This window comes from Macrobrachium rosenbergii, chromosome 13, assembly GCF_040412425.1.
Source record: "Macrobrachium rosenbergii isolate ZJJX-2024 chromosome 13, ASM4041242v1, whole genome shotgun sequence".
Lineage (NCBI taxonomy): Eukaryota > Metazoa > Arthropoda > Malacostraca > Decapoda > Palaemonidae > Macrobrachium > Macrobrachium rosenbergii.
The window spans coordinates 58,466,909-58,478,086 of NC_089753.1; the positions used below are offsets into that span (position 1 = coordinate 58,466,909).

General features: G+C 38.5%; 1 protein-coding gene across 1 annotated transcript in view; it reads right to left on the reverse strand.

Moving 5' to 3' along the window:
• Nucleotides 1–10,893, reverse strand: part of LOC136845356 (uncharacterized) — a 45,255-nt gene extending 34,362 nt beyond the window's left edge. The window contains exons 1-3 of the mRNA XM_067115629.1: nt 10,782–10,893; nt 6,756–7,870; nt 5,844–6,087 (exon numbers count right to left, since the gene is read on the reverse strand). Of these exons, the coding sequence (XP_066971730.1) occupies nt 5,844–6,087; nt 6,756–7,868 (1,357 nt within the window). The 5' untranslated portion in view covers nt 7,869–7,870; nt 10,782–10,893. The remainder of the gene's footprint in view (nt 1–5,843; nt 6,088–6,755; nt 7,871–10,781) is intronic.
• Between the last annotated feature and the right edge of the window lie 285 nt (nt 10,894–11,178).

Consider the following 11,178-nt stretch of genomic DNA (forward strand, 5'->3'; position numbering starts at 1 on the left):
TATAGGTCTAGCTGATCGTTGGCTAGTAGCCTTTGAGAAAGCAAATCAGCATTACTTTAACTTTTAAAAATGGTAGTAGTAGTAGCAGCAGCAGCAGCTGTGCAAAAAGCAGCACATGATGTATATATAGGCTACATGTAGCACTAGCTGAGCATGTGCTAGTAGCCTTTGAGAAAGCAGGCTAGGTTACTTTAATATTTGTGGGTCGTGGGTTAATGTGGCTTTTCTTAGCAACATACACTTCAGGGTGTGACGTCCTTGCCTACACGAGTTAGGGTATAAGAGATTCTTTAGCCTTGGCAGGCAACTCTTTTAGGAAAAGGACACTCCGAAAACAAACCAGGGGTAGAAGGGGCTCTTTAGCATTGGTAGGCGACCTTCTAAGAGAAGGTTACTCTGAATACAAACCTTGTCCTCCAACCTTGGACTGTGCCATAGCCATTGTGCTGTGGCCTTCCATAGTCTTGGGTATGAGTTCTCTTATCCTCTTTTTTGTTCACTTTCCTGTTTTTTCGAAAAGTATGTAGTACAGGCTGATGAGGAAGCAAGAGTTGCTTGGTGGATTATCAGGAAAGTGCCTTCGTCTTTACCTAATCTTTTTCTTCTGAGTGTTTTTATTTCTAAATCCATCTGACTGTCCTCCCCAGTCTTTTGGCAAACCAGATTTCTTTTTCAATTACATTTATCGGCCAGTTGCTTCCAGTTCTTTTTTCAATTACATTTATCTATACTCTTAACAGAATTTTTGTAAATAATGTAAATACTGTTGTTGTTGATGGTAATGTTTATTGTTCTGTTGATTTTTACAATGTTACCGTTGTTATGAGTCTGTTTATCAGTTTTGATACTAATTTTATGTTGTTATTTTTAATTATTTCGGGTGACATTGAGCTGAACCCTGGGCCTGTTACTCATTACAGTAAGAAACAAGTAAAAAATGTGCTGAAGTTTCTTCAACGCAATCGAGTTTTCTGTACAGTGTATAATGTTGTATGAACTCTCAGCCACTGCCGATGAAACTCTCAGCCATGGCCCATGAACTTTCAGTTATGGCCCAGTGATGGCCTGTGTTGTTGGCACCTATAGTGGTGCTGGATGCACAATCATGGCTAATTTTAACCTTAAAATAAAAACTACTGAGGCTAGAGGGCTGCAATTTGGTATAGTTGATTATTGGATGGTGGATGATCAACATGCCAATTTGCAGCCCTCTAGCCTCAGTAGTTTTTAAGATCTAGGGGCAGACAGAAAAAGTGCGGAAGGACAGACAAATAGCAATCTCAATAGTTTTCTTTTACATAAAAACAAAATTGCAAAGTACTTTACTCAAATATTCTGGGCTTAAGGTCAAATTTTCTTGATCTCCAGTGTTGTGCCCGTAACTACGAGTTGATGTTTTTATCTGAGACTCTTGTAAGTAGTAGCAAGTCAAATGTTGAGTTTTTAATCCCAGGGTTTGATGGCCCTGACCTTATTTATCTTCGTAACATCCCACATAGGCAAGGTATGGCTGTATACACTAAGTCTGGATGACCTATTTATCGTAAGAAAAATTTAGAGTGTAGCTGTCATGAAGTTCTTTGTTCTAAAATTTTCAATAAGTTCTACAATGTTTACTTATTTGCTGTTTTACCGCAATCCAGATATTGACAATTTTATATACGACTATCTTTTGGAAAGGATTAGTATGGCTCAGTCACAGGATTCAAAAGCTTCATTCGTTGTTTGTGGGTACTGTAATGCTAAGCACAGTGAGTGGCTAAATTCAAATTCCACAGATCAACACGGCTGGTCTGCTCTTGAGTTCTGTGTATCCCCCGAATTTGTCCAGCTAACTGAGGAACCCCATGCACATTTCTGGTAATAGATTAGATCTCATACTCACAGATGCTCCACTTATTGTGAAGTCCCAGGTCTGTGAATATATAGGCACTTCTGGTCATTGCGCCATTGAGACAGACATATCTGTCAATCAGTATACTGGAAAAATGGTCTGGCTGAAATTCAGAGCCAGTTGGGATGCATTATTCTTGAAGCTTGTCAGGCACTTAATATTTCAGTTGCTATATTAGATCCTGATCTCAAGAAGTAGTTAAATGAAATGCTGATGGCTATTTTAATAAGATACATCCATAGAAAGGTAATCAAATTTAGGACAAAACCAGCCATGGTTTGACGATACATAAAGAGCCTACTGTGACAGAGAAATTCACCACATGGAGGCAAAATCATTCAAATGAAAATTACACCATTTTTGTTGAGTCTTGCCATACTGTGAATAGAACTTAACATCCAGCAGAGAGAAATTACAATAATTCCTTGAAAAGGAAACGAAAGAATTACTCAGCATCATCTGTGGTGGACCAAACTGGCATCATCTATCTTTGGGTCAGGCTCCATCTTCCATTCCAATACAGTACTACTAGCAGATCACGGTAGCTTGGTTACTGGCCCTAGGGACAAGGCTGAACTGCTTCACTGGGCTTTTGAAGCTAAGCAATCAGCTGAGGATGTCCCTTTCCCTGAACCTATTCTTACAAAATTTGCATTCCACTGTAGGGATGTTAAGAAAATTCTGGATAATCTTGATAGTGGAGATGATCCTGATGGTTTCTTCCCTCTGTTTTTTGAAAAAGTTTCTATGGTGTTGTCTCCCAAGATTAGTAGGTTCTATAGATTTTTATGTCGACAGCCTGTTCAAAAGAGTGGCATATCTGCAGACTGCAGTAACTACAGGCCGATCTCTATTCTCCTTGTGCTTTCCAAAGTTGATGGAAAACTGATTTTTAAGCCACTATATAAGTGTGTGGAATCTAAAGGATTGTTTGCTGATAGTCAATATGCTTACAGGAAGCAGTTAGGTACCTGCAATGCTCTTTTAGGCTTGACATGCCATTTGCAAGGGAACCTTGATAAAGGTTTGGAGTGCAGAGTAATTCAAATAGATTTTAGTTTGCATTCGATTTGCTAAATCACAAGGCATTTATTTATAAACTTCAGAATCTTGTAGTAATGTAGTGGGTGGATATGTTTTAGGATTACTTCAAGATTTCCTTACAGGTAGGCAGCAGTGAGTTGCTGTGGATGGGATCTTTAGTGAACCAAGACCTATGGTGTCTGGAGTTCCACAGGGCAGTGTTCTTGGTACACTATTTTTAGTATATACAAGTGATATGGTTGTTGGCCTGGAAAACAAGATTGTTCATTATGCCGATGATGCAACACTGGTAGGTGTAGTAAAGTCTCCACTCATGAGACTTGAAGCTGCCCTCGGCCTCAGTCGGGGCATGGATCGGATCAGGGAATGGTGTGGTCGGTGGGGTATGAGGCTGAACTCCAGTAAAATAAAAATACTATTGATTAGCAGATCTCGTACAGATGTCCCAGCCCATCCTCCCCTTCATGTGGATGGAACTTTGCTGGATGAGCCTGAAGCTTTAACTATTCTAGGTGTAACTTTTGACTCACATCTAACTTTTGAGAAATGCCGCACGAAAGTTAAGTACTGTTCGTAAGGCCTCATATATTTATAAGAGTGATAAAACCAGTGCAACATGTTTTAGGTCGTTCGTACTCCGTTTACAAGAATACTTTTCTCTGGTGTGGATGTCTGCTTCTGCCAGAGATTTATCTCTTTTAGATATAGTTGTTCGTGGTGATATGTTTCTATTTCCTATTAGTAGCAGTTATAACATGTATCATCGACAGATGGTCTCTTGTTTGTTACTTTTTCGTAAGTTTTATTTCAACAGAGATCTTTCACATTTACAATTGATCCCTAATCCCCATTATCAGCCGAGAGCAACCAGATTCACTGAACAGCAGCTCCAATATGCTGTAAATGAGCTTCGCAGTGGAACTTCTCAGTTCCTGAGGTCCTTTATTCCTTACACTGTTGGACTGTGGAACAGCCTCCCAGAAGATGGCGTGCAGTTGGAACTTCTGAAGTTCAAGCGAAAATGCAATGCATTACTCCCCTTATACTATTCTCCTTGCATTTTAATACGCTTTTGTCTATTTATCTCTTTGTTAATTTTTTAAATAAGTGAGATATCTTCTTTCAGTATTCCCCTTTACTGCCTCTTGCTTCTTTCTAATGAACACCATAACATTCTTTGGAAGCTTGAATTTCGTCAGTGGCCCTGTGGGCTTGTTCCTAATGAATAGGTTTCATCTACTGAATAATAATAATAATAATAATAATAATAATAATAATAATAATAATAATAATAATAATAATAATAATAATAATAAAAGCAACGCCTACGTCAAGTGGTTTATCGCCACAATTTTAGGATTGAAAGTAAAAAAAAAAAACTCTCCAGCTTAAAACGAGTAACTTTACGCCTGTGACACAAAAAGATAAAAAAAAATAAAATAAAACAAAAATGGCGGCAAACGACAAAGATCACAAGCGAGTGGCTTTTAAAATCTGCGAGTTATCTCCCTTCTCTCTCCTTCCTTCACCTTTCCTCCTCCTCCTCCTCTCCCTCATTCCCTCTCCTCCTTTTCTCCCTCCCTCACTCCTACAGCATTCATAACGTACGGCTTTACGATAAATACAGATAAAAAGGCAGCAAACGACAGTGATCCCAAGAGAGCAGCTTTTAAAATCCAGGTGTTGTCTCCCTCTCTCCCTCCCCTAGCCTATCCTTCTCCTCTTCTCCCTCATTCCTCTTCTCTCTCTCTCTCCCTCATTCCTCCTCTCTCTTTCTCCCTCATTCGTCCTTTCTCTTTCTCCCTCATTCCTCCAGCATTCATAACGTATGATTTTACGATTAATGTAGATAAAATAATATAAAAAATGGCGGCAAACGATAACGGTGTTATCTCCCCAACTTTTCCTCCTCGTCTCCCTCATTCCTCCTTTCCTCCCTCCCTCCCCCTCCTCGTTTCACTCCCTTTCCCTTACTCCCTCAGCATTCACAACGTAGAATTTTAACGACTTTTACGACAAATAAAGTCGCATTGATAATAAAACAGGCCTCAGCAGTGGGCGGCACTAGCTCCATTTGGCTTCGATGACGTCATAGCCACGTCCCCCTAAAGGAGAAAGAGCGGGAATGTCGGTTGTGTCTAAGATTATCCAACTTTTAACGCTGTTGAAATTGTTAAGAGTGTTTTTATTTAACAATGAACTTAATGTTTAACCTATTTAATATGCTGCTATGTGGTTTTGAATACTGTAGATGTAATATAGGCTTATTAAGAAGATGCTTATACCTTAAAATTTTTAAGTCTTTTCTTCGGGAACACTTACAGCCTACTTCTGAAACATCCTAGACCTAAAAATTGTATTTCACATATTCAATAAAACCAAATATGGAACGTTTTGTACTCTCTCCCTTAGGATGCCTATGTGTCGTTTATTAAGGACAATATCTATAGCATTTTAGTCTCGTCAGGGCCGTAAAATTACGATGAGATGTCAACATAGACCTAGTTATTGTTACTAAAGAATTATCCAAAATACCGCTCCAAAAGACCGTCCACTAAAGTCTGTTTCGTGTGGTGCTTCAGCAAATTGCTCTGAACAATAATTAAAATACCAAAAAATTTCCCCTCTAAAGCTTATTTAGTTTCAGAATACCGACACGTCAAAAGAAAGTAAGTTTTACGTAACAAAAGTACATCAACATGAGAGTATGTTGAATGTTGTCTTTACATTCACACACATCAAATAAAGTTCCATGTTGTCACTACATTCACATACATCAAAGAAAGTTCAACGTTGTCACTACATTCATACACATCAAAGAATGTTCATAAGTGTCCTACCAGAAACATATGGTACTAAAAACACCCCATCAGAGTCTACACATAAACAGTTTATTCTTCCTCACCTTTAACTAGTCCTTCATAGAATCCTCCACCATCGTCCAAAGGGTCCTTTGAAGAAGCTTTGATAAAGTTATTCTTGATCAAAAGGTCCTCCACTTTTCTGGAGAGGTTGATATCCTCTTTCTTCTTTAGCTGGGCTTCTGCTGTTGAAGTTTTGACACATGAATCAGGGGATGAAGGGAAAGCGACAGAGTCATCTGGGTCAAAAATGGATTTCTTCAGTGGCTTTCCAGTAGCCCATAGTGCCTGAAAGATAGGCTTATTGTTAAAGTTATACAAGATTTTTGTGTAAATTATGTCTGGTTCGGTAGATTGCGTAACAGAATAGGTACTGACTATGTCAGCATTTCAAAATAAATAAACCACTTTTATCAGCTGTTTTAGTTACATAAAACCCAGAAGATAGCTGCACAAATTTGACATTCTGAGAGGAACATTCTAAGAGGTACAGTGCCCCCCATTCTGGGAGGTACAGAATGCCCCTCCACATTATGAGAGGAACAGAGTGCCCTCAACGTTCTGAGAGGTACAGAATGACCCTTAACATCCTGAGAGGTACAGAGTGCCCTTAACATTCTGAGAAGTAAAGAGTGACTATCAAACTATGAAACCCTAGGCACAGGAGTACCAGTCAGTCACTGTATTCATTGTCTAGAACTGACCAAAAACAATAACCACTGCTGAAATCGAAGCTTCAAATTAAGAATTCCCTCCAAAATTCTCCCATTTTTAACAAAACTATACTCTGGTGGAGGCTCACACTCAAGTAGTCAAATTACCTCTCATGCAAAATATATAGGTTTACATTTGTGTGAGAACAAACAAATATAAGAATTATCATCTGCTTTGGTACAAAACAGAGTCAAGGAATGCGTACTTAGAACAAATTTCTCAAGAAATGAGTATTAACTCACCAGTTTTTGAGCTTCTGGGCTCATCGAAACTAGGGGGTCAAACTCCGCGATGGCTGTGGCATTCCTTGCAGCCATTCGGCGATTGATTATATTCTGCTTCACCTCTGTACTGATTACATCGAAGGACTTCCCTTCTGCTGCTGAGCCTTTGGATGGAAAACATGCCTTCACCGTGTCTAGCTCTATAGCACTTATTGTTTTTGTTAGGCCAACTTTTCTATCTCCATTGTCATCAGCTTTGCCATCTGTGGAGTCTGTTTTGTTGTCCTTGACAACCTCACTAGCAACCTCTAGTTGATTAGCTACAGATTCAACCAAATTTTCATCAATCCTCTTGCTCTTATGATCCTTGTTATCAACCTTCTGTGAATCTGATACATCAGGAGGCATTATATTACTGTCATGATTTTTCATTGATTTTTCATCAAGGCTACCTAAGTCTGCAGTTTTCTTGGAGTGATTTACATTACTCTTCCATTCTCTTGCCTGGCTATCGTCTTCGGATTGACGCGGAGCACCGTGCATGACAACGGACATCTTACTCCTTTTTGCTCTGTTTGGGTACACGTTGTAATTCCTGGAACTGTCATGTTCTGCTAGTGCTTTATTACCAGTGCCAAAATTCTTTTTGTACTCCACTCCTACAATCCTAGGTTTTGTGTAGTTTTCATTTGGAGCCACTGCTGAAGGCCTCACAGGGTAACCGAAGGTGGTGAAATTTCTACTACCCAACAAGCCCTGGGTCGTAGTAGATGAAGCCGCCCCATCGGCAGGAAAGTCACCGACATTGGCAGCCTCACCGCAGAGGATCGTGAATTTCCTTTTGCCATCGTCGAACTCGTCCACGAAGGGACTTGCTCTTCCCGTGACCTTGGCTATGACGGCTGCTAGCTCAGCCTCTTCAGATCTCAGCTCCCTCGAAGAGGAGCCACCAGTGGTGTTAGATCCAGCAGGGGAGGTTGTGTGTGATGAGTCACTCGATTCTTCAGGCCCATTCTTCATTCTTGGGTGGGATGCAGGTGCTTGGCAAGAGGTCCTCTTCAGAGATTGTGAAGGGATGCCACTGGGGAGGTGTTCGTTGAACCGGCCATCACTCTTCCCTCCATCTGCCATAACTGGAACAGTTTCAGACATGTTAATTCTTTTATCTGATTATTCTTGATTAAATTTCAAGTGTATTCATGATACAAATTAATTACCCTTTCCTCCATCTGCCATAAATGAAATTGTTTTATTCATTTTAGCTCCTTTATATGATTACCATTGATTGAATTTTAAGTTTATCCTTAAGTAAGCAATTTACAAAATTATATATTAACTGAAAACTATTTCATGATATAAATCAAGGTTTTCCAATTACCAATGATGAATTTATTTCATTTCTCAAACATTCATCTTTTAATTGAGTCAGCCAACCCTGCAGTTAACCTTTGTATAATATATACCCAAGTGCCCATCCAAATCTGATAGCCTTAATTCCCCAATCCTGTGATTACAACCCTTAGGTCTCAAGCACCTATACGCCCTGTCCTGCATTAGTGCCTGCTCTTACACCATGGCAACCCTCTTGTCCGAACCTATGCAACTGTCATAATGCCTATTCATGTGCCCTAAGGGACTCAAGCTCACCCCAGTGTCAGAAATACCCAGGTGCTTAACAATGCACCTTACCTAGGGCAGTGCTTAACTTTAGGCCTGACTGTCATGGCCTAGTACACCTTTGTTTCCACACCTGTGCCTAGACCACCTTTGTTTCCACACCTGTCCCTAGACCTAATAGGTCCCCACACCTGTGTGTGGACCACCCTGGTTCCCAAACCCATGCCTAGACCACCTTTGTTTCCACACCTGTACCCTGACAACCTTGGTTCAAACATCTGCAACATAACCAGCCTCAGTTACTCACTTTTGAGGTCTGACCACCCTGGTGTTTGTATTCCAAGTTCATACTTTAACCAAAGCACCCAATAAACGTTAAAAATCTGATTAAAACAATGACCTTGGTTCACAAGGGGTGACTAAACATACTTTTGAAAACTTAGCTTGAAAACCCTAATTTGCTTAAAGGAAAGGCTTGAAAACCTAACTTGGTTTCAGGTCAGGCATCACACACAGTGACGTGTACACACACACAATTAACTCATTTCCATGGCTGCTTTGGTGGCTAAACAATGATGAGAAGTTAGACTTTCCAAGCAGAATTATAGAGTGGGCACAGGCATACACAGGTGCTGTTTGTTGTGTGTGTGTGTGTGTGTGTGTGTGTGTGTATGAGTAGTACCTACGAAACTACGCGCAAAATCTCTTTGAATTTATCTGTTTATTTGATTTCAGGACTTTTTAATAACGCAGGTTCTTTTATATCGGCCCAGACTTCATGTACAATATTGCATACTTACAAGACACGATTCCTGGCACAGTATTCAATAACAAAAAAATCAGTAAAAGACGTCTTATTTTATACTCAAATATGGCTCACGTTCTCGTATATAGGCCCAGGTTTCGGGCACAATATGTCATATTTAAAAGTCAGTAAAAATAGCCTCATTTTCTTGTAAATAGGCCTAGGTTTTGTGCACAATATTAGATACTTAAAGGTACCCCAGTTTCTTGTAAAAATGGCCTATGATTCATGCACAATATTCTATACTTTAAAATCACTATATGATGTAATGTTTTACTTAGTCACCATAAACAACAGCATTTAGGCCCAAATTCGTACTACATTATAACCAAACTTCGGCCTAAGTGGAGCATAAATGATATATAATACGAAAAGATAAAAGTGTAATTATAAAAATTATAAAAAAAAAACGTGTAAAGGAAAAAATAAATATAAAGGAGGTTGAAACTCTCAAACAGAATGGGGAAAAAAGTTCACAAAACCTACTATTTTCCTTTTAAACTGTATGGTCACTTTTTGGTTTATCCTGGGATCTAAGATAATCTGATTAACGGTCAGGGAGGTTAATTATTTCCCCACTTGACTTACTAAACCACCAGCCTAGTAAACACAAGCCACACACCTAAACCATCATCATTTTACAGTTCAGTTTCTCTCTCTCTCTCTCTCTCTCTCTCTCTCTCTCTCTCTCTATTGCAGAATTTTGATAAACCCATGATCCTTTGCCAGACTATAGGAAAATAGTAAACCTTATACTTTATGCTTTATACTTCCTATCAATGACGGAACAGTTAGGCCTATGTAACTAAATGATCAGTAGGCCTATTTCAAGACTGATTTGGTTTTGCACAGCTTATCATATAACAGGAAATTTCTAGGTGGCTTGTAACAAAGGCAGATTTAATTCTAATTCTACGTCTTTATTAGGATAAAACATCGCATAGCTTATGTTTAATACAGTATTGTTAACACTACTATGATTATGACGTCACGATTTTGTCAAAAAACAGTGGATTATCTCGTAACCAGCACATTCGTCAGTACCATATCAACCTTGTACATAATTTAACACCTGCCGCTAATTTTAATCCTTCGACGATGATTATAATTATTAATGCACTATAAAATTATCAGTACAACGAATGACGTCATGATTCAGTCAACGCAAGTTGATATCTCGTAACCAGCACTTTCATTAGTACCATAACCTTGGTACACCTTATGATTCTAACAATCTTTCTAGTACAAATTTAACACCTACCGACGAATAAATATAATTATTCATGCACTATAAAATTATAATATCAATGCAACGAATGACGTCATGTTTAGTCAACAAAAAGTGAAATATCTCGTAACCAGCACTTTTGTTAGTACTATATCTACATTGTTACACCTCAAAATTTTAACAATTTCCCTAATAACTTAGCACCTACCATTAATTTTAATCCTTCTAATATAATTGTAATTATTAATGCACTATAAATACACCAGTTCAAGGTATGACGTCACGATTCGGTCAATACCAAGTTGATATCTCTTAAGTACTTTCTCTAGCACTATTTAAACATTGGTACATCTCACAAATTTAACATAATTTAACTTAATACTTTAACACCTACCGTTAATTTTCCTTTAAATATAATTATTAATGCACTATTAAATTAATAAGTAAATAACACTCCCAGAAAAGATGTTGGCACACCGGAAGTCTGAGAAAAATGAAGTTTTTCCGAAATGAACTGCTGAGCCAAGGATCGAAAAAGGAACTGTTAGTATTATAGTTATGTTTTTCATGCAATAGATGGCGTTGGCAAAGAGGTTTACTTTTTTTGTTCTGTAGGGTCTCTCTCTCTCTTTCTACATATATATAGAATTCTTAATATTATCTTTCAGAGGATCTCTCTCTCTCTCTCTCTCTCTCTCTCTCTCTCTCTATATATATATATATATATATATACATATATATATAATATACATTAGAATTTTTAATATTATCTTTTTCTCTCTCGCGCGCTG